General features: G+C 38.7%; 2 protein-coding genes across 3 annotated transcripts in view; both read left to right on the plus strand.

The window, feature by feature from the left end:
* Nucleotides 1-10,856, plus strand: part of LOC143751670 (enoyl-CoA hydratase EchA19) — a 64,360-nt gene extending 53,504 nt beyond the window's left edge. For both annotated transcript variants that reach the window (XM_077244282.1, XM_077244283.1), the window contains exons 5-6: nt 6,882-7,031; nt 10,284-10,856. In XM_077244282.1, coding sequence (XP_077100397.1) covers nt 6,882-7,031; nt 10,284-10,507 — 374 coding nt within the window. In that variant the 3' untranslated portion in view covers nt 10,508-10,856. The remainder of the gene's footprint in view (nt 1-6,881; nt 7,032-10,283) is intronic.
* A 3,770-nt stretch (nt 10,857-14,626) lies between these two features.
* Nucleotides 14,627-24,519, plus strand: part of bmp6 (bone morphogenetic protein 6) — a 52,358-nt gene continuing 42,465 nt past the window's right edge. Inside the window, exon 1 of the mRNA XM_077244280.1 lies at nt 14,627-16,092. Within this exon, the coding sequence (XP_077100395.1) occupies nt 15,717-16,092 (376 nt within the window). The 5' untranslated portion in view covers nt 14,627-15,716. The remainder of the gene's footprint in view (nt 16,093-24,519) is intronic.

The following is a 24,519-nucleotide window of genomic DNA, read 5'->3' on the forward strand; positions in this document are numbered from 1 at the left end:
GATGAGATGGGTTACTGGGCTACTTTAGCTAACTCTTCCCTCTGATGCATATTACATAATAAATTCCCTTTTCTGGGTGTGTTGGCTGAGATATTGACCAATCTATATGCTTACGTTTAAATGCAACCTAATAATTCATTTTATAATTGACCTATTGTAAGTAAGCCCCTTTAATCACTATTGCTATCTCGGACAAACAAACACAGTTGCTAATTTGCTAAAACCTGGTCCCTAGATGTTTGTGATAAATTTTGGAATCAGAAGATTAATTTGGAAGCGAGGGTTTTACAGATCACAATGCAAGTGGGAGAAGCACTTATGTTACGTTTGTCACGATCGCAGATGACAACATCCAGGATCAACACTGTTCATGTACTGGAGGGTTAGACTAAATTAATTTACATTTAACCAGTTTAATATGGAGAGACACTGAATTGTACACCAGTCTGTACATGACGTGAGAACAGTTAGCCATTTAGGTTTGTACATTAGCATGGACTCACTAACTTTATTTGTAAATGAATGGGAGTATGACAACCAGAAAATTAACATTTTCATTTAGTCTTCATTGGGATTGGGGTTGAATCCTTAAGGTTACTGCGCCCACATCATTGGATTAATACACAGCTTAATCCAAAGCAGACATTTTGCTCTTTCTTATTTGGGTTTAGGGAATGGAATAAAATAAATTCCATTACCCATCCTCTCAGGATACCTAGAATCAGTGTTACAAGTAGTTCATGCACATCATTTTACCATTTTTGTAGCATAAACACCATTAAACCGATGAGAGCTTTGGATCTTCCAATGTTTCTCTATGGCGCTAAAACCCAAAGATTCCGAGTTCCAGTCTCTGTGCAATTGATACTCAACTGCCGTTGGCTCATCTGCATTCGAGGGGAGCGGCTTACCAATAGGTCAATTGGATTGATGGCTTAATCAAACTGATCACCTCCTTCAATCCGATTGAGCTCAGTCCATCTGTAAGTCTACATAGGAACAGCAGTATTTTTGGTGATGGGGTATGCTTATCCCAAGAACAACCATGGATGGATGACCGGTCCATCACAGGGCTAACACAAACAGACATGTCTATCACAATCTCAACCATACCTACGGGCTATTTACGGTCTTTAATTCACCTATCTTGTCTTTGGATAATGGGGGAAACCAGAGCCTAAATTAATTCCGTTCTGATTGAAATGGGTGGTATAGATCTTAATCGGTCTAACAAGAATAATTTAAGCCATGGAAACCCTTGGATCTAACAACTTTCTCAATCGGATTAAAAAATCTCACGTTCAGTGCCGTGATGTTTACATATGGTCGAGTTTTATATTTTGATAGATTTAGAGGGCATTATATATAGCACAGTTAATTCAGATAGAGGAGAAGACTCACATGAGCTGTGTCTTGTATTGGCTGTCACTCCCAAAAGTTGCTGTTCATTTGAATAAAGTTAAACATTTGTCAACTTTGTCTCATGCCAACATCCTGTCATCAACGGTCAATGTCTGTCACCGGAAGTCGCCAGCTCTCCATTGAACATGAATGCGATCGAATCGTTTTGTCACTGAGTGTCGCTGGTGGTGTGGGGCTTATGTTTAATGAATGTGCACTGGTCAAGGTTACATAGAGCTTTCAGAATCTGAAATCGGGGTTGTATTTATTCGGAATGACTAAACATTGTGTATATAAACATACCTGTTATAAAACAAAATTTTGCAAAAATATATCAATGGGGCACTACCATCATAGGTGCACCTTTGATTCTTATTTAACCTTAAAGGCAGCATCTATACCCGGTTTATACTTCTTAAGGTACTAATATGTACTCTTGAGGTATTGATATGCACCCTGTAGGGTTGTAGGGGTAAAAGATACATTTACCTTTAAGGGTACAGCTCCACTAACCCATACACATTTTTTTCTGATCTTGTATGTCATAGTCACTTGGAAGCATTGATTAAAATGGAGCAAGGACATAGAGGAACAATGCAAGGTTTGTGAAAGTGCACTGTATCTTAAGACTAAAACTTTTGCTGGATAATGCTCTAACATTGACATCCACTGACTAATGACAATTTCAGATCCAATTATGCTTTCCAAAGTCCACTTTGTTGTATTTCCGCTAGATTTCTAATGGACCTGGCTCTTTCTACACCCTCAAAATCACAAAAAAATCCCCCCCAAAAAAACAGACGTCAACTGTTCTTTATGAATAATGGTGATTTGTGGCTAATTGAGCTAACTGAGTGACTGTGACTGCTGGTGAAACAAAGTTGTTGCTAATGAGCGAGTGCTAATGAGCGAGTGTAGAAAGTGTACAGTAGCAATCTAGTGACATTTTAGGTTCTTTCATTTATGTATTCTACATTCTGTCTTTGCTTTTTAGACTAGACTCACCTTCTGAAACAGTTGCACCTCATCATGTCTGGTGTGTCAGCTTCTTGTTCACAAATTTGTCATAGAGATGGAGGACTGACTATCTGAATGACAGACTTGAGTAATGGGATAAAGGAGCAGAGGAAATATGGAAGGATGTGCTCACTGACAGAAACGCCCTCCTACCTCAGCTCGGGCTGCCAGATGTGTAGTGTTGGGACTGGAGGACATGTGATTGGTAGCAGATATATCCATCCACTCCTTATCTCTCGCCCTCTCAAGCCGTTATGAATAAAGCTGCATTATTTCAATAAGCCGTTACAATAGGGCTGATCATTTTGGGAGAAAATGTCCTTTCTAGAATGTGCTAGTAAAGATGCTAGTTTGAATTGGCAGAGATAGAGAAAGGTCTCTGTACAGAGATTGCTGGCGATTAGACATGTATTCAAAACCTGTGTGTGTGTGTGTGTGTGTGTGTGTGTGTGTGTGTGTGTGTGTGTGTGTGTGTGTGTGTGTGTGTGTGTGTGTGTGTGTGTGTGTGTGTGTGTGTGTGTGTGTGTGTGTCAATAAGTGAAGGTAAACCAATGGCCTGTGTACTGATTATGATCATTCACATAATACATACGCAGATCCTGCTGAATCCTGGTCAGGAAAATGTCAGATTTTAGATTTTGCGTTCCGGCAGTTGTTTGTTAACAAGGGCAATACATGGTGACATCTTACAGTTTATTGTTTTGCGCTCTGTGAACTGCGGAAAGTTTGGAGAGTATATATACCTGACAAATTATTCCAAAAAAATAAGTTAATATCGCCAAAAGGTCAAAAAGGCAGTCAAGCACATTTTCCTTTCCATGATGAGCTGATGGTTTTTCTGATCAAAAGAGGTCCTGAATAGATGGAACTCCACCCCTAGACAATACTGCTAATAACAATCAAAGCTCTGGCTCGTCGAGGCTGACGTGAAGCACTAGCTCATCGAGGCTGACGTGAAGCACTGGCTCATCGAGGCTGACGTGAAGCACTGGCTCGTCGAGGCTGACGTGAAGCACTGGCTCGTCGAGGCTGACGTGAAGCTCTGGCCTGCGAGACTGACGTGAAGCTCTGGCTCGTCAAGGCTGACGTGAAGCTCTGGCTCGTCGAGGCTGACGTGAAGCTCTGGCTCGTCGAGGCTGACGTGAATTTCTGGTTCGTCGAGGCTGACGTGAAGCTCTGGCTCGTCGAGGCTGGCGTGAAGCTCTGGCTCGTCGAGGCTGACGTGAAGCACTAGCTCGTCAAGGCTGACGTGAAGCTCTGGCTCGTCGAGACTGACGTGAAGCTCTGGCTCGTCGAGGCTGACGTGAAGCACTGGCTCGTCGGGGCTGAGGTGGAGCGCAGGCTCGTCAGGGCTCAAGTGAAGCGCGGCCTCGGTAGGGCTCACGTGGAGCGCGGACGCAACTGGGCTGACGTGAAGTGCAGGCTCATGTAGCGTGGGCTCGACAGGGCTGAACTGAAGCACGGGCTCGACAGGGCTGAAGTGAAGCGCGGGCTCGTCAGGGCTGACGTGAAGCGCGGGCTCGTCAGGGCTGACGTGAAGCGCGGGCTCGACAGGGCTGAAGTGAAGCACGGGCTCTCGAAGCATCTTCTCCTCCACGCCCACAGTAGACGAGGAGCCGCTCCACAACAGGGCCAGGTAAATATACCACTCTAAAAATGACCCGTGCGGATCGTGTTCGGGCATCAGAGACCGGAGTGGTTCCGATAATCCCCCGCGGAAGAAGATCATCAAGCAGACGGTGCTCATTTGCGCGAGATGTGCCAGTTCAATGAAGTCCGCGACGTACTCCTCTATGGTGCGATTCTCTTTACTGAGATGGAGAATCTGGACGTCTGGACTCTGGGAAGGCATGGCTGCTGGTTCACGATGTGGCAAAGTCTTCTGTTATTTCACAACCAGGCACGGAGGGATCCAATTGCAGCATAGGTTTATTTACAGAATAGTCAGACAGGCAATGGTCACAGACAGCAGACACAGTATAGGAGACAAGGCAGTACTCAGAGTCCGATTACCAGGCGGGAAGTAAGAGGCAGGCGGCAGACGAGACGGAATCCAGGAAACAGGCGATGGGTCAGATACGCAGAATGAAACAGACTAGACAAGGAAACGCTCGGAGATGTACACAACAGTGAAACAAGACTATGCAAATGGGTGATAGTGAGAGTGGAGTATAAATGTGTGTGTAGCTGCATGTGGAACAAGATGCAGGTGTGAGAGTGATCAATGGAAACAGGTGAGTGCGTAATCAGTGTGTGCGTGAACAGTCCAAAAGAAGGCAGTGCAGGAGTGGAGCGCCCTCTAGTGACACTCGAGGGCAATCCAGCCGATCATCTTCACACATATACTAATATGAAGACAGCAATACAATGGCTAATTATATTATACATCTATTATACATTATTATACATCTACGCAATATTAAAAAAATCTAAAATAATCTAAAACCACAATCTACAAGTCAACTCAGATTTTAGAGCTTAATCTAAATCTTATTTTAAGGGCTTAAATAAAATATGAATAAATATGATATAAATAAATATATAATGGCTCATAAATATGAATTAATTATGTGACATCACATTTCCCCAGTTTAGTTGAATCAAAATTTGTGATGTATATGAATATCTAAATTATATCTGCAGTATATTTTATATTAATATCAATATAAGTGATTTAAATCCATTTAAAAATATTTTAATATTAGTAAAAATATGAATCAATTTTTACTAATATTAACATAATAATTGATGTCACTAGCTAATATTTAACTAAATTCAGTATTAATGTGGCCACCCGTATATTGTTCATACCTAATTTAAGTTTTTTTTTAATGTTTTTGAAAGATGTCTCATGATGTCACCATTATGTTCAGTTTGTTTTGTTCTTGGACTTTTAATTTTTAATCCTTCAGTTTCTGGTTTCCCTTTGTTTAGATTCCCGCAACTCGTTAGTTTTCACACCCTGTGTCTTCATCTGCCTGCCTGCGTACACCTGGGACAGATGATCGGACCACAGAATTTGGACCGGAACGCCCAGTTCATCCAGGTGGATCAGGAGAGCACTGATTTCCTCTCCTTCACTACAGGTTATTGTCATCTTGCCATCACCAGTCCCCTCGTTAGGTGTCTGAAGAGTGTCTTGCCCCGATTCAAAGCACAGCCAGAGCCAGGTTTACCACCTTCGACCATGAAGAATTTGTGAGGGCCCCCTACAGACGTTGAGGGACCACCCGCTGCAACGAGTGAGCCAGAGCCCGAGGACAAGAGAACAGCACTCACCATCGCCCCGGAAGTGCAACCCCTAGCAAGTCTGACCAGGGATGTGAGCCCGCAAAACCAGCAGCCGAGGGAATGAGAACGGGAACCGAGGACTGGCTGATGGACATCAGTGAGGAAGAATTGATTCCCACCCAAGCCCACCCAACATCTAATTCCTCTTGCCTCGGACAACCTTGCTCAATCTCGGCCCGTCGATCTGATGGCTCCGCCTTAGCTCCTCCAACCTTCTGCTCCACCAGAGACCTTCAGCCTTCCGGATCCACCGGGTTCCCTCTTCCCACCGGTTCCCTCTTGGTCAGTCGTTGCTCTACTTCCATCCCCTACGCTCCGTCCCTCCTCCCCTATGGCTGCAGCGGTTTTCTTCTTCCCTTCGGGATTGCCTTTGTCCTCAGTCACACCGGCATCGCCCCAGTCCATGGGTATTCTGGCTCCAGCGCCGACGCTTATCACCGCGGAATCACCTGGGTCTCCAGCACCAGCAATGACGCTCAGCTCCTTGGTCCTCCATCTGCGCAATTCCCGCTACCTGTTAGTTTCTATGGTTACTGTCATTAGTTAGTTTGGTTAGCTGTGTTCACCTTGTTATCTTTTGTATATTAGTTCATGTCTGTTCCATTTGAGTTTGTCCGGTCACTGTTATGCTTAAGTGTGTGAACTCTTCTGCCTGTTTGGGTCGCTACCCGTTTGGATTATATAAGTAAACTTTGTGTTGAAACCTTACTCTTCTGTCTCTTCGTCTGCCTGCATACACTTGTGACACTTATGCTTACCAAGGCTGCATTTATTTGATCTAAAATTTTTAAATTTTAATTATTGCTGATGACAAAGCTGAGTTTTCAGCAACCATTAGTCCAGTGTCATATGGTCCTTCATAAATAATTTTAATATGTTGGTTTGGTGCGCAAGAAACATTTATTATTATTATCAATGTTGAAATCAGTTGTGCTGCTTCATATTTTTGTGAAACTTTGATATTTTTTGGGGGGATTCTTTGATAAATAGAAGCACTTATTTGAAATATAAATCTTTCATAACATTATTAATGTAGTTACTTACTGAATAAAATTATTATTATCTTAAAAAAAACTGACCTCAAACAGTACCATATATCTGTGTGTGTTCATAATTCAACTTTTTACAGTTAATCCCATGTCTATAAGCCTCTTTTTATCTGTCTCACACAGGTGTTCCATTGATTGATGGGGGTACTGTGAGATTGCCACAGCTGATTGGTCTTTCTCGAGCTCTAGATCTCATTCTCACAGGCCGACCAGTGAAGGCGCAAGAGGCTTTAACATTTGGACTGGCAAACAGGGTGGTGCCCGATGGCCAAGGTACACATACAGTACACCCTGAAACTTGGTTTAGCATGATGTGGTGTATCCGGTCCTACTTGACCTGCTCTGAGTGGGATTCAAACCAGGGTCTCCAGCGTGGGAGGCAGGCGCGCTAACAAGACGCTAAAGGCCACAGCCGCTAATGCGCCTTTTGAGGCCAGGGGAGCACAGCCGGTCCGAGCCTTTTGGGGGCCCTAAGCAGAATTTGATTTGGGGACCCCCTCCCACTGTGCGGAGTCACCTGAGCTTGACGATTATTGACACAAATGTCACGCAATAATGATGCATTATAAATGAATACAGTGAGGTTATGTATTAATACAAAATAAATACTTAATAAAAAATAGATGCCTACTTAAATAAAAAAGTTTTAATACTTTACTCTTTTACTAACTCTTTGGGACTTCTTAAAGGGTAAGTTCGGCAATTTACAAGTAAAGCCCTGTTTTAAGATCGTTTCTGATGAAATCGAACTGTTAAGATTAAAATTTGGAGAAATGCTGCTGTCCCGAGAATTTTAGGTTTTTGTGTTAACATTCCCCCACCTATACAATGGTTTCATAGGTGCATTGGAACAATCATTCATATAAACGCATTAAACTTTAGTTTAAAAAGACGTGAAACTCACCAAGTGGTCTGTGGTGTTCACTGATATGCTCACGCAAAAATCGCTGCAAAAGATGCTTTCCAACAGGTGTTTTACCATTCGTTGTAAAACTGTGGACCTATTTTTCCAAACGCCTCACAACCGGACATTCTTTCAAAAACTAGGATAAAACCTGTTGGAAAGCTTCTTTTGCAGTGATTTTTGCGTGAGCATATCAGTGAACCCCCCAGACCACTCGTCTTTGTAAACTAAAGTTTAATGGGTTTATATGAATGATTGTTCCAAGGCACCTATGAAACCATTGTATAGGTGGGGGGGTGCTAACACAAAAATCTAAAATTCTCGGGACAGCAGCATGTGTCCAAATTTTAATCTTAACCGTTCGATTTAATCAGAAACAATCTTAAAACAGGGTTTTACTTGTAAAACGCCGAACTTACCCTTTAAAACAAACTGTCTCAAAACATATAAAATAAATGATTTGCTAAAATAATGACAAAACTGAGAAATCAGAAACATAATAAGAGCAAGGGTTCAACAATGACAATTATTGTTGAAAACTCTAAAAAATATTATTTCTCAACTGTCTCAATACAGTGTAACTGTCCTCAAAATCTTTTTTATTATTATTATTGTAACAGACTTTGTTGGATTGTACATGACAGAATCCAACAAAGTCTGTTACTACAATATCGGTAATGATGTACTGGCGCTCGTTGTATGTGTGAATGCAATCTATTTTTCCCCTCGGGGCTTGCCGTAGATAGGAATGGCTCGTGCGCACTTGGTACTGGAGTGTCGCAGGTTTTTGGAATTAGTGATCTGATGTGTGGTATAATAAAGTGGAGAAGAGTTCGAACTGCTATGTTTATTATTTATTCAAACTGCTACCCTTACACCTAGAAGGTTAAGTTCCCCTGCGGCTATTTTCTCCAACTTAAACCGATACCGTGACTATGCGCAGTTACGCACGAATTGTCTATGCACGCGCGAGGTGTCTAGATTATGCGCATGACTTAAACGCTGGCAGACACAGCAGCAGTTGTTGGCAGGTTTATTGATCATGAAATCAGAATTTTCTTGTCTTGAATTATTTATTCATTCATTCATTCATTCATATTCATTAATTTATGTCACTTGTTTAAGTCATCTAAAAAAATAATAATAATATTTAAACTCGATTGGGGGGCCCCCTGGTGGCCAGGTGGGTCACGGCACCAAATATAATCGGTCCTACTCAACCCGCTCCGAGCGGGGTTCTGACTGGGGTCTGCGGCGTGGGAGGTGGGCGCTCTAACAAGGACACTAAAGACCGCAGCCTCTTGCGTCAGTCGCTAGCGTGCCTCTTGAGGCCAGGGGAGTGAGGTTTACACGCACAACTCTTATTGGCCTACGTCCGTTACAGAGGCAATTGAAAATCATACACCACTTGGAATAGATTTTAACAATGTTGAAGAAATGTCATTGATGGTGTCTTGCTTGGGAAAAAAAATTGTTTAAAAGGTGTTCTGGCTTGCCACATGACCAATCCTGAGTCTGATGTGGTAAGTTTGAATATGTGAAAGTGCAAATGAGATGACCAAATGAACGAACATGGTGTTATTTTTGTTTCCAGACTGTTACAAGTCAGATTTGTAGATTGACATTATTCAAACATTTTGCATTCAGCACTTTCTGCTTAAAGATTGGGATACATCATACAGAGCTGCCGTTGGTAATACTTTATTTCAATGGTCCACATAACACTAACCTAACAGTCTACCACTACTTTAATGAGTGTTAGTTGACATATAGTTGAAAAGTTACTTTTAGATTACAGAATGTCCAAAGTGTAGCTTTGACATAAAGTGTAACCCTGTCGTTTAGCCAGTAGTAGATGACTGGATTTTGATTATCAATGGCCCTAAGCACTTGTTAAATACTTCAGTGGCAGTCCTAGCTGATTGTTTTAATGTTCAACAGAAGAAAGAAAGCCATATGTTTATAACAATGTGATTCTTTTAGACTATATCTGTTTTTCCACAGCATGTCAGTGCATCTTTTGATGCTGTACTTAATAAGTGTTGTTATCTGACCATTATGTGCGTGTTTGCATCTTTCATTCATCCACAGTAGAGTTCCCTTGAGAATGTTAGCAGATAAATCTAATGTAATGTGACCGCAATTCACACAGTCACAGTCAGGTTAGATGAGATGAGCTCAAAGCTGTTTAGAGATACCGTCAAAGTAAACACTTCAGTTTCAAAGTGAGTCACTCGACTGGACTTTCCATAAGAGATCTGGACAGAGGCCAGAGCTTTAATATGCTAGAAGGACAACATGAGTCCATATCAAAAGGAAATGAGTGATGATATGGAGGTCACTCAAGGTCACACATTGAAGTCATCATGAGACGGAAGTTGTGATCGTATTTTCTTCCCTATTGTGACGTGTATCCGAGTGAAACAGCTTTTTGAACAAGAAAAAACATTCTTGGTGACTTTAAGGTCAGCTAAAAATAAAAGCAAAACGTTTGGTCAGAGGTGTCACATCTATTGCTTAAATTTTGACCACTTCTGTCTGTTACACTCACCAGTTAGGAATGAACACATTTTGGCAGCATGTTCACATCTAACAATAAGTCTTGTGTGCGTTTGTTTTAGCACTTCAAGTGGCTCTTGAACTTGCTGAACAGGTCAGCGCATTTCCGCAGCTCTGTCTCCGTGCCGACCGTAACTCCGCCTACCACGCTGTCTTTGACTCCTCCTCCTTCACCCAAGCCATGCAATATGAGTTCGAACAAGGTCTGCCAGTCATTCCAGCTGAAGCAGTCACTGGGGCAACAAAATTCAGCTCAGGTGCTGGTAGAGGAGGGACTTTCTCTTAGAGTAAACTGCAAATGGACAGCTGATCGGAAATGAGTCAGTGTGTGTAATTAAATAATACAGATATTACTGTTAATTTTACAGAGAATCACATGTTAGAGTCTGTAATAAACAGTTTATTTGGTCCAGTCCAGGTCTGGGTTAAGATGAAGCCTGCTATTAATAATGGTTTGTTGTTCGTATCTTACTGTAACTGTGACAACTGAACCTTTGTCAAATATTTGTAAGTTTCTAATTTGTTAATCATAAGAATGTGCATTTGTAAATTTACCTCAGATCATGGTCCCCTAGTGTATGTGTTATTGCTAATCAAATGTATTAAAGATCATAATGAAGAAATTTTGATTTAAATGTGTGTGCTTTCCTGTGCAAAATTCACCATGGGTGGGTGTTTACTAGCTAAAAATCAAAAGAGACCACCCACAAGATCTATAATATTCTGCCAGATCAACATCGTAAATTAGTTTGCTTAGACATGTAACAACTCACCTTCTCTGCTGCTCAAGCTGCACAATTTGATGCATTATTTCTGGAGCACAAACAAGACAAGATATCTCCAAAAGTTAAATACTTAGGGTTAGGAGTTTGTTCAAATTACTAACCCAAAGTATGAGTAGTAGTATTAAAATCCGAAGCATTGAATTGCTAACTGTTTATAATAAGGTTAAATTTGTTAACATTAATGAATGCATTATTTTAGGTATCATGAACTAGCAATTAATGTTTTACAACATTTATAAATCTAGGTTAATGATAATTTATCCATATACTAATGCATTTTTGACATTTAATGTAATTTCATTTAATGATTTATACAAGTTGTATAAATTAATATTAGTTATTATTTAAAATTAGTTACATTGGTGATTAGAACATATTGATAATGAACAATAGTATATTTATGCAGAAACATTAACCTAGATCAGTGGTTCTCAAACTTTGTGACTCAAAGGTCAAAATTGTTGTATTAAATGAATAAACCACAATTCCATATGTTCCACAATAAAAAAATTATTATTAATTTTTAGTTATTAGTTATTGATAGTTTGTGGGAGTTTTTGGTTTTAGGGGCCACTGGTTCAGAACCACTAATTAATGAATTCTGTAACAAACTGTTTGTGTTGTTTCACTTGTACATTTTTTTTTTCAAACTATCTAAAGCTTTGGTTTTAATGACTGTTTGTATGTAAAGGCACAAAGTAGATCATCTTTACAGGGCTCAAATCAGAAAACTTGATTACCAGCCCTCAAAAATGTGTTCTTCGTTTAAACTTTTACATTTACTGCATGCATAGAGGGTTCAAACAAACAAACAAAATTATATATATATATATATATATATATATATATGCATGTGTGTCTTTAAAGTGAGCCTTTGTCTAGACAGTATGATGACAAGAGTTAGTGTTAACTGACCCCACACAGAATCATGCACAGGTCATTCATCATGCTTCTGACAGCCGATTAGCCACTGACCCTTGAAGAATGGATGAGTTCTAACATGAATGCTGCACTTTTGCATTCCTTAATGTCTTTAACTCTCATCATTTCTGTGATCGGATCCCCTGAAATATATGTACCGTTTTTTGATCATGTCACTTACAGCCATTTATGTTAAAGTTATCATTACAATGAACAGAATGGGTGCAGTGACATGCTGTGCACACACATTGTCTAATGGCTGTGTGCGAGTGTGTGTTTAACACTTTCAGCTACTGATAGAAATACATTTGCACAGGAATGCTCAGCTTTTATCTCTCTTATCCCACTTATCTTGTCAGTCTCTGTTTTCTCTCACAGCTTAAAATTCTTTCTTTCTTAAATAAATATTTCACCCATGAATGAAAATTATGTTGTTATGTAATGTGTTTCTCCAAAACTCAACAAAAAGCAAAAAATCAAGGTTATGGTGAGGCACGTATGATGGAAGTGAAGGGGGGCAATTTATGTATGATTTTATAAAAGCACCAGCACTAACTCTTCTTTTAAAACTTCTTTTTGATTCAAAGTTGTTTAATTCTCATCATTCAGAGTTTTTTAAGGGTTTTAGACATTATTTTGTCATGAAAAGCAAGCTTTGAAATGTAATGTAAACTAAATGGATTAAAAAACATACAACAAACATTTTTTGTTTGTTTTTTTCTTTTTTTTTTCAAAAAATGACAACAATTTTCTGTGATGGTTAGGGTTAGGAGATAAAAATATGTGTTTAGATCAGTATAAAAACCATTATGCCTATGGAGAGTATCTGTAAACCACAAATCCAAGTGTGTGTAGGCTATGTATATTTGTGTTCCTGGTAAGCCCTACGTTATGGGGACAAAATGTCCCCACAATAATAGCAATATCTGAAATTCTTATCCTTTTGGGGATGTTTTTGGTCCCCATAAGGAAATATAAATCATACTAAGTGATGTTTTTTGAAAATGTAAAAATGCAGCAAGTTTTCTGTTATGGGTAGGTTAGCGATATAATATAAACATTAAAACATGGTGTGTGTGTGTGTGCCTTTGTTTATATTACATTGCGGGGACCACATGTCCCCACAAGGATAGTAAAACCTGAGATCACCTACATTGTGTGGACCAGCCAGCAGTCCCCACGAGGGGAAATGGTTTACTAAATCTACTAAACTTTGAATTTTGAAAATGTAAAACTGCATAAAGTTTTCTGTGATGGGTAGGTTTAGTGGTAGGATTAGTGTAAGGGGATAGAATGTACAGTTTGTACAGTATAAAAACCATTACGCCTATGCGTGTGTGTGTGTGTGTGTGTGTGTGTGTGTGTGTGTGTGTGTGTGTGTGTGTGTGTGTGTGTGTGTGTGTGTGTGTGTGTGTGTGTGTGTGTGTGTGTGTGTGTGTGTGATGGACTCTCAGTGATTGGACTGATGAAGGGAAGGGAAGGGGGTGGCTGGGATTGGTTTGCATCTCTGCTCTTTGATGCATGCTTTTCAGCCCCGTTAGATAAGATTAGCCACTTAGAGATAACAACACTCAGCCCTCTTATCGATCTGAATCTCACCAGACACAACATAGTGTGTGAATGTGTGTGTGCGTGTTTCTGAAATCGGTCTCCATAACATAAACATGTAAGCTCTCTTTCTTATTATAGTAAGTTCAGTGAGTGTCTCATCTTTAAAGCGCTGCACCTGACCCTGACCACAATCTCTAGTTTGCTGTCTATCTGTCTGATGTCTGTAATCTTAAACATCAGAGAACTCCTTTAAAAATACCTGAGAAAGACAAGTGATCAAGATTTCACACAAGATAAAACAATACAGTTGATTCAGTGCCTTGTCAATTATCCACTTTTTTTTTTTTTTGTTTGTTTTCAGAAAAGCTATAGCCTACTGTATACCTTTACAAAATATGTTGGCTAGACGTGGTGGTATCACGCACAGTTGTAATATCAGAAATACAATTGACTGATTACAGTACCATGATACAACATGCTTCTTAAAGGAATAGTTCACCCAAAAATGGAAATTCTGTCATAGTATTTTTTTTTTCCTACTATGGAAATCAATGGCTACTGTCAGCTTTCTGGTTTCCAACATTCTTTAAAATATCTTCTTTTGTGTTCAACAGAAGAAAGAAACTACTTGTTTGGAACTACATAAGGGAGTAAATGATGAGAGAATTTGCATTATGGGTGAACTATCCTTTTGAGGCACTTTCAAGTCCAAAAACAATCATGGTGGTACATGTACAACTTCTACTGCTACTACCCCACTGTACTGCACTGTTTGGTGCTATTGTTTTCATCAGTTACTTGCTGTAATTTTCTGTGTCGTTAGGGGTCACGCTTCGGCCATAAAATGGTTCGATTTACATTTCGCAAGTTATAAGATTGTGTAGCCTAACTATAAAACATAATTACTTGGATAATTACATTAAGCTTCATTTGATTTGTTGCATCCTCTCACAATATAACAAGCGAACATCGGTCAAATAAGTTTAGTCAGCATCAGCACTATACACTTCAAGCGCGCAAAGCGCGACGCAACACAACTAGAACACTTCTAGGACTAGAACGTTATCCAATTATTGTTCAAACCGTTTACATTATAACCAATGCAGGACAATACGAACAGTTATGCTCATAGGAGGGCGTTCTTGTACACATGCGTGATGCGCACTGCGTATCTCGCTGTTTTTAGATGTCACTATTTTAAGACGGCGACAAACTAAAATAGTTTAAACTTTTTTCCGAGAGTTGTTCCGACAAAACTAAAACACGAAACGCAACTGCTGCTCTTATAATGAACGGAGTTTTCTAAATGACGTTATAATCTTACACTATTGAGTAGAACCGGAGCGTTACGGCCGCGTCGCTCGTATGCAGACTATAGACACCTGACATGAGAGCTGATATTGTCATGTATATGTCAAAGAAGACACGTAGACGTGTACATAAAGACGAGTTTGAGGATGTTAAAACTGTCTTGTAAAGCTCCACCTCTGGACGCGCGCACTGGGGCGGGCTCGAGACGCGTCTACCTGCTTCAGCCCCGTTATTTAAAAGCTTCTGAGACTGACGCGCCGTCCACTCTACAAACATAGGCTACTGTGGGGATTAGCCTATGGTTAAATTAAAGAACTCAACGGAAAAAAATATAGTAATATATATAATAAGAAAATACTGTCTTGGAAGTGACGGATATTTTTTTCTTTATTCCTCGTTTTGAATTATACACAAAGTTACTTTGAGGGGGCATACAGAAGTTTCCAGCTGTCTTCTGTCCGGAACGAAGTATCACGCCGAAGAATTGATGGAGATTTTGCGAATAGAAAAATTCCCTGGACAACTGCATTTGCTTTGCACAGGATAATACAGTTTTACCGAGACAGATTACAGTTACGACCTGGTTTACAGCCTGATGCCATTGGGAAACCTATAGTCAATAACTTTTTTTTTATTCTGTAGTTCTTCATAAAACCATCTATGTAATCGTGCTTTAAAGAACCCAGCACACATCTGAAGATCCTATAATGTAACATAAAGAAACTTTTAATCTCAAGGGGATCATACAGGCAAAATGGTTCTCAATAAGAAAAAGGTTATTTTCTGAACAATTGAAGAACCTAAGATCATATGGCGTGAAGCAGAGGAGAAGAGGACAGAACATTGTTTTCCAAGTGATTTTATATTTAGGAGTGATTACACCCTTATCATCAACAACATCATCATCATCACAGACTGGATGTAAAGATGACAAGCGTCTGGTTTGCTCTGCTGGGCTTCTTGTGGAGCTCATATTTGGCAGGTAGTTCTGTACTGGACGGCTCTGAGCTTCAGCCCAACTTTATACATCGGAGGTTACGGAATCAGGAGAAGAGAGAGATGCAGAAAGAGATTCTGTCCATACTGGGATTGAACCACAGACCCAGACCTCACCTGAACAGCGGCAAATATAATTCAGCACCCCTCTTCATGCTGGATCTGTACAACAGCATGTCCACTGAAGAGAAGAGCGACGTGGATCAGTACAGATCACTGTTTACCACCGCACGACCCGCTTTAGCTTCACTTCACGACACCGAGTTTCTGCACGACGCGGACATGGTCATGAGTTTTGTCAATTTGGGTAAGATTAACTTTTACATTCCGATTTCACACTTGTATATATTTTGTTAAGAGATGATGCGCAAGGATGCACTACAAACAATGCAATCAATGACATGTTTACAGATTAATTTCCTCCACAAAGTAATTCAAAAATGTATTTAAATAATAATTTTACCATCAAATTGACTTAAATGTGTTCCAGTTCTTTCATGTGATATTTTAAGATAGCACAAGCACTTTCCAGGCAAACATTTCGAGAAGAGGTTTGTAAGGTTTCAAATGATAGGGTGAAACAATATATAATGATTATTAATTGAGCTACACCTATGATTATTCTGCTTGGACACCTGCTGTGTGAACTTGAGGACCACTGACTTTATAATTCCACTAAAATTTGTCGTTTATAATGGCTCAGAAGTATATTTTGTAAGTGTAGCCTATTTCAAGTGAAATGACATTCAGATTTCAGGCATGTGTGGGAACTAAGTGAACAAATATCTTTGTCTTTATTTTAAGCAGGATAGGCTATTTACTTTTTTAAACATTTAAAGGTGGACAAACTTATTTTTGTGAAACATTTTGCTTGAACGTTCTGCTGTTATATTTGATATGTTGTTACCTAATGCAATGACATTTAATTTTTTTTTAAGTGAAATATTCACTTTTTGTGGCCACTGTATTTGTAAACATTTTGCTTACAAATACATATGAAAAAAACCTTTTAATGAATCGTATATCCAAAAATGATAGAATTCTCCCTATTAGCGTACTTAACAAATGTCTGTCTGTTTTCTGATTGACTGTTTTGCCTTCAATACCTTCAAAACCTCTAAGATTTAAAACTACTTTAAACTTCAAACTGAAAACCTTCAAATTTTCTAGACAGGCTTTCTCAGGTCAATTTCAAAGTTTGTCTTGACAAACTTTTTTTATCTAGTTTATTTTATTATGCTGCCTGGAGTGAAAATTTTGATTTTGTTCAGGTTTTTCTGTGGTATTGTTTACTGTAGCTTTCAGGATTAAGGCAGTTGAATTCTGTATCCATTATAACTAAACGGAACATTAATTAAAGTGCACATTGTATTGTCAAGCACTTTGATATTTTGCTCATATACCACGGTAAGTGAAGTACCTTGGAGTATCATCATATGTCCATCTGTACCAGATGAATCATGGTGCAGCCTCAGTAGTTTTTTTTGTAAGGTTTTTGAGGGATATCGCCCCTTCAACACTTTTTAACTGACATCTATCAAGCTCATAGTGACCCTGAGCACAGTGTCAGACCACAAGTCTGTTTATGATCAGGGATTCTGTGTGGTTTGCTTCAGTAAACACAGACCTCATTAATGGAGGGAGTATTCGCATCCAAGATTCACTTGTTTATGTGAACTTCCCTCAACAGGGGCCAGGAGTTGCCCAATTAAGTTAATTATAACAATAAAAAAAACTCTTCTGGCTCTACTCACTGCAGCTATGGGCCAATTGTTGGGTCAGTTGCCAGAGATGCTTTTGTGAGTTGCGCCATTCTAGTTGTTGGTTGGGTTCATTTCAGAGCTCATTTCTGTCTGTTTTATAAGACAATAAATGTTTTTTGTTTTTTTCTTGATCTGGTCTTCTGCAGTCAGAAATAAGCAGAATACCACATCATCTTACCACAGTGTGTTACCCGAGACAGGCTTGAAGTGGCTTTTCATATTTTCAGTGTGTCAGTGACTCGGTCAGTTATTGGATATTTTGCATTATTATTTTACTATGGTTTTGTTCTGGACTCTTACAACATAAGTCATATTATTTGTTTTGGATGACTTGTCTATGACTCTCTTTTTTTTTTCTTCTCTGGTCATTTACGGCAGTCATCTGTCTAGAACACCTATGACTAGTCTCCAAATATAGCTGAAAAAGGAATCACTGGTATATATTGGGATACAGAAACTGACCAGTATTGCAACTCATCCAGAAATAGCCAGGCTTGTCAAAAACATTTGGATAGTCAATGCATGCTATGTGAGTCATCTTATGACTGTAGAAACAGTAGTGCAAATTTCCTTTTTATGGTGTGGCTTTATGAGTAGTCAGGACTTCTGTCTCAAATAGAAACTGTATATTGTATATCATTATTACATAAATATTCAACCCAAAAAATATTACTGTCATTCTGACCCAAATATGTCAGTTCTATCACAATTTACTCACCTTCATTCACTCACATCATTCTAAACCCAAATGACTGTTTTCTGTGGAGCTCAATGTTAGGCAGGATGTTTACACTCTTTTTTATATACACTGAAAGCATACAATGACCTTTTCCAAATATTTGGGGGAAAAAAGCATCATAAACGTAGTCCATGAGACTCATGCGCTATGCTTTATGGTGGTTTTCTGATGCGTTACAATAACTTAATGTGAGGAACAGACCGAAAATGTAATCGTTATTCACTTTAAAGCTATCCCTTCAATGCAGCACTTAAATCTCAGACGAAACTCTAAAACTTGATTTATTATAATAAATGCAAGTATGCGATTTGAGAGCAGATGTTCACTGAAGTCAAACTTTGAGTTTGACAGTATTGCGTTTTAGTGAGATAATTGTGACAGATTCAGGAGCATCCAATGCTCTTGATGTCAATTCCAATTTTTCCAGACCAGTCTTGCTGTGTTTACAGAAGGGTAGAGGATACCCTAAGCTTGTCTTGGCACAGAGAATTTTTTTAGGAAACTCCCATCTCTTGTTTGCACTGGAAATATTGTGTGCTTGTCTTTTTTTCTGGATAAGAGGGATCTTCCAGTAATCCAGGGAAAATCCATGGGGGGAAAAAGTATTTCTGTTTTCTCTCCTTTGGTCCATCATTGCTTTTTTTCCACCTGGATCTTTTGTGTTCACTCACATTTCCGCCTATAACTCTCTCATACAAACACATACGCATTGGAAACTCATTATTTTCCACAGCACACGTCTTAACTATAGAGACAAGCTGTCATTTCCTCACTTAGCAAAGTCAACAGCCACCCAGGAGAGCACAGGAGAGCTTCGCTTTAGGCCTGTAAAGTAGTAAAAGTGACCCACACATAGAGTTAGGGGGTTTCTTAAAGCTTAACAAGGTCTAGACAATCCTTGCTTCTCATAACTGTATGAATCCTGTATTTCACAATACACTTTCATTTCACTCTTCCGCTCTTAATAATGTCAGTGTGCTGAGCTCCAAATCTGGGCTGAGCTGTTTGTTTTGCACCACAATGTTTCTAAACCCACATTTTATCACATAATTAGTTTGCCGGAATCAATCTATGAATTGTTTGATCTTGGCAGGTTATACTCTACATAGATGACCCCTTCTGAAAGACCGCCTGTGGCTCACGGACACAGGAGGGCTGTATCACTTCTAGTCTGCTTGCGGGCGTTAACATGGAAATTAAGTAAGGAATTTGAGTAATGCTTTAGCTCCGTAAAGAAGGAAAAGGATTTTCTCATGGGTGACTCAGCAGACTGATAAGAACTGTTGAAAACACACAGCAAATGAGACTACTGGCCAAACACAAATCTGCACACTTTTTTGCACTGACTTTGAAGGAAAATTGTCAAGTCTGTGGGATGGATTTAGTGTGGCAAATGTGTTAAATAGAACTGCACTTTCATTAGCAAATTTACATGTAGTAATTATCTAAAATCTAAAAATTTCATCCAAAGTGACTCAAATTTGGTAGCTGAGAACATTATCAAATAACCAAGTCATTGTGAAATTGACAATGACCTATATACTTTCTCAGGGCATATACCTGGTCTTTATGTGCACAATTCATTGGTGAATGATATTCTACCAATCAAAATATGTCATTATCAAATTTTGCCATTGAAAAACATTCTTAGCCTTCTAATATTTCTCTGTCATATAGAGACCACCATCATCCAATCAATTCCCCATATATCAAATCCCTCTCTATAGTTTATTTATTTATTTATTTATATATCTTTAAAGAAGTAAAATGGGTTGTAAACAGTGTTTCAGTGTTATATTGTTGACTTTAAAGCTGCAGTATGGAAGATTTTTTCTAACTTTGTTGTTAAAAATGAACAAACATCAATTAACCAATTGCGTAAAAACAATTAGTGTCTCCGTGAATTACCCCGATTGTACGTTTATGATAATGACTTTATAATAAAGAGCTGTCAGGTTGGATTTTGTGGGCAGTATTGGAGAAACTAATTAAATGTATTGCATTACAATATTGTGTTACTCCCTAAACAAGTAACTTATTGCGTCACTATAGTTACTTTTTATAGAACGTAATGCATTACGTTACTTGAAATGAATGGGCCTCAGGCTGAAGGAAAGACAAATTCACACCTGAGCAATAGAGGGCGCAGCTAAAAACAAACCTTTCAGCTGTGCTGCCATTCTGGATTGTAGAAGAATAGGATGCAGGAGTAGAAAGTTCAAAATTCTGGCTGCGTTTAACTCCACTTTTAGACATACACTCTTTCCCTACGCACTTGCCCTCGGGGGAATCCCTACCACCATTTTGAAGTGCATTCAACTTCGTCAAGTGGGCGAGGGAAGTTTTTTTGAGCAGACCCTCGATCCCTTGATTTTGACCGAGGGAGCGAGTCTACTCAACATTCTAGACTTCAGCCAGATCCATAGACCACAATGCAACACGGTTCTGACGCCACAGCAGATCGCACTTAATTTAGCCCCACCCCACACAACTCTGGTGTATGATATCGGAGTTTATTTTGACATTTAACTCAATAATACTTGTAGCTACCTTAAGCTGATTGTTTCTTACACAGTTATAAGTTATCATAGCGCATTTTTGTTTGTGTGATTGCTTTCGGAGGGTTAGCGAGGGAAGGGAATAAAAGAATGGACTAAAATACAGCTTCTTCAGCAATAAAAAAGAAACACAAATATTGAGTTTAACTAAAGTCATATTTGCTTATTCGTTTGGTTCAATTGGATCATCAAAGACCAGCAGCAAAGACATTGGTTAATAAAGTGACATTAAATACACAAAGTATTTAATATACATATATTTGTATTCTTTAACATTTAATTATTGCAAATTTGGGTGATATTATGAGTTTGCATTATACTGTTTTTATTAATGTTGAGAAATTCTGAATCTGTTTTCACATTTAGTCTAGAATATTCAACCTCAGGAGAGGTGTCAGTGAATAAATAAGGGAATATTTGAAAAGTTAACTCAGAGATTTTGTTGTAAATTCAAAAGTAATGCGTTATTCGTTACTTGAAAAATGTGATCTGATTATTTAACTAAGATTACTTGTAATGCTTTATCCCAACTTTGTTGTAAATGTCAGTTTCGCATCATTCGTCTTTGCATGGTTACATCAAGTCTGTAAACAGAGAATAATGTCTGGCTAATACAGCACAAGTGGGGAGGTGTGTCAGTTCGGACAGCTTGTAACCATAACTACGCAGGGGTGCACATAACTTTTTTGTTCTGCTTCTGAAGGGAGCTCCTGGAGATACTGCTTGGTACTCTTATCCTACAAGCTCATCATCATCAGCTCAATCATCACTTTCCTTCTGACTGCTCTCCTCACTTTCTACTTTTCTCTCGAACATGGTAGATGATGATGATATTTTATTAACATTAATGACATAGACAACAGCAGGAATATTAGGCTGCTGTCACTTTAAGACCTAATGCACGGACCAAATATACTGATAGACATCCGGTTTCTTTCTCAACTGTTCACTTATGACATAACTGAGAGAATACTTGCAGAGATGGGTACTTTGACATCATTTTGTGTGTATGTGTCTGTTCAAGCGCAAGTAAACGCAAAAGAGGAATCAATTTGTTGTTTGAGCGCTGTCTAAAATGTGCATCTCTCTCTCAGAGAAACAAGGACACGTTTAGTTCCTGGAGAAGGATTTTTCTCCATCTCTGGTAAGATAGCAATCATTATGATAAGTGGGTTCATTAATTATTAGGGGTGCAACGGATCGCAGTTGAACCGTGATCCATAGCCCCATGGTTCGGCACGCATGTGATTTTCGGATTAAATGCTAAGTTTAACCATCATAGAGTGAAATGTTATCATTTGGATGTGTTTTGTCTTGCCAATTTAAACATTCAAACAATTCAAAACAGTGCTAGACAGGAAACAGTGCAAAACTGCTGCACATCGTTTATTTTATTTTTTTTGTACCATTTACACACACCAGTTATGTGCACCTCTGACTATAGGGCAACATTATTAACACAATGGATTGTTAAAAAAAAGGACAAACTCCATAATACAACTCGGATCAATATCAGACTGCTTTCAGAGATAGCGACAGCTCCTAGACAAAGGGTTTAAAATTTACCCAAAGATGGCCTTTTTTTGAAGATAAGATAAGGTAAGATATCTAGCAATCGTTATAAATAATGTCAGTGCTGTCTAACTTTTTTAATGTTCTTTAGTAATTTTAATTAATAATTTTCAATGAATCAAATGAACAGACATTTACCTGCTCTTGTTTATGACTGATGAAATGATAGCATCATTGTTCCTCCTTGAGTAACTTGCAGTTTTATGCCGCAGAAGGCATACAATTATATTTAACATTATTTTTAAAATGGCCAAATCTTCCATACTGCAGCTTTAATAAACAAACATACACGAGGCGGTATTTTGTGTATAACGTGTGCAGATTCTGTGTGAGTCTACTAAAAACGAATACGCCAATTAACAATAAAAACTTAAAAATTATTTTCTCGCTCAGTGTTTTTGTCTTGCTTTTCCAGTAAAATATCTAAGCATTCTTAAATCACGATTGATTAGCAGATATTTTTTGCAGATATTTTTCCTTGTTTTAAATATGAACTCACTTTATTTTAAACATTTTCTAGAAAACAAGACTTAGGGACAATTTACACAGAATCATTTTTCCATTCCACTATACTATTTTCCATTGTTTTTCCGTGTACAGTAAACATACGCTAAACTGACATTTTCAATCGTTGCGCTCATGTCTTGCATCTTTTGCAGTGTCCCGTGCATAACTTGACATTCTAAAAACATGGTGCTAAAGCTAAAATAAGTTCAACTTAAAAAAAATCACCAGACCTTTTTTTTTTTTTTTTTGGCTCCACTGACCGCACTTAACAGCAAAAATTCGTTCTCTGTGAACCGGCCCTTAATATCTTGCATCTCAAGTAAGTGTTAAGTATACAAGTTGAGTTGAGTTGAGTATATATATAAAAAAAATTACAGCTTCCTTTTTTATTTGATAAATCAACATTATCACTGTAATGTGATGTATTTTTGAGAAAAAAATGAATATTTAAAAAATATATATATAAAAATGGGATTTGTTTTTATCAATTGTGCATTGAAAAGTCAGAGGTGAAACACGTTATTACAGTACTTTTTGATGAAAGATTTTGTCAAAAATGCGTTTTGTTTTTTCCTTTAGAAAAACATGACGGAATAAACATGGGAATGTGTATTGATAAAGTAAATAGAGTGTCTGTTGATTTCAGATTGACTTTAAGCAGTTTATTTATGCATGCCAAGAAGGTTGTTGTGACAATACTTGTTTTCAAAACACATACACACACAAAAAAAGTAAGCATTTTGCAGAGACTTTGTCCACATGGACCTCTCTTACATTGAAAACACCGGTTTCTTAGTTTTGTTGCATTTTAAAAATATATATATTTTAATGAACCAAATGGATTTTGCTTTTCTTCTCTCTTAGCCTGGGGCCAGATCCCCTCGTTCTCTGAACTAAACATTTTTGGACCGTGATTATCTGACAAAGAATGTAAGTTTTAATCTCGGTTAAACAGACGTGCTGAAGTTGATGATCGTGAGGTCAGGAGATAAGCTTCTTTCAGGGAACGTCCTCTTTTCTTCAGTCTTAGCTGTGAAGTCCCGATACGATCTCTGCGTCTCACGCCATAGCCGTCCGACATGCCTTCACGGCCACCGGTTCCTGCGATCAGTCCTGAGGAATGTGCCGTTCTCTGCAGGTAGCTGCTGTCTTTGACTGAAGCATCTCATGTTATCAGGGATCATATTGAATGAGGAATGAATAAGGATCTCAGAACAATAAAACTTGCCGTGCCGTTGCCTCTGGCTGTGAATCTGTCAGATAACATGGAGTTTGTTAAACCGATGGATAGGGATGTGAGAAGATACCACAGAATCCAACATCTGATTACGTGATAAATCACTTGTCAGATGGATCACATCCATGTAGCCATTTAAAACTGTCACGCCATCATCCGAGTTAACCACAGAAGAAATTAGGGGTCACCCTTGGCTTATTTCTCCTTACAAAATGTGTGGTATTTTTCACTATAGCGTGCCGATGGCCTGATGTCAAACACTTTTAAAGCCGAGGCTTGAACCAAGTCTGTGCTTGAAAGAGAAAATCTTAAGCACAAAGTTAGAGATGTGTGGACAGCAGTGTGTGACCTCCCTGCC

Source organism: Siphateles boraxobius, unplaced genomic scaffold, assembly GCF_051911475.1.
Source record: "Siphateles boraxobius isolate OS27281-9 unplaced genomic scaffold, OSU_SipBor_1 26, whole genome shotgun sequence".
In the NCBI taxonomy this organism is placed as follows: domain Eukaryota; kingdom Metazoa; phylum Chordata; class Actinopteri; order Cypriniformes; family Leuciscidae; genus Siphateles; species Siphateles boraxobius.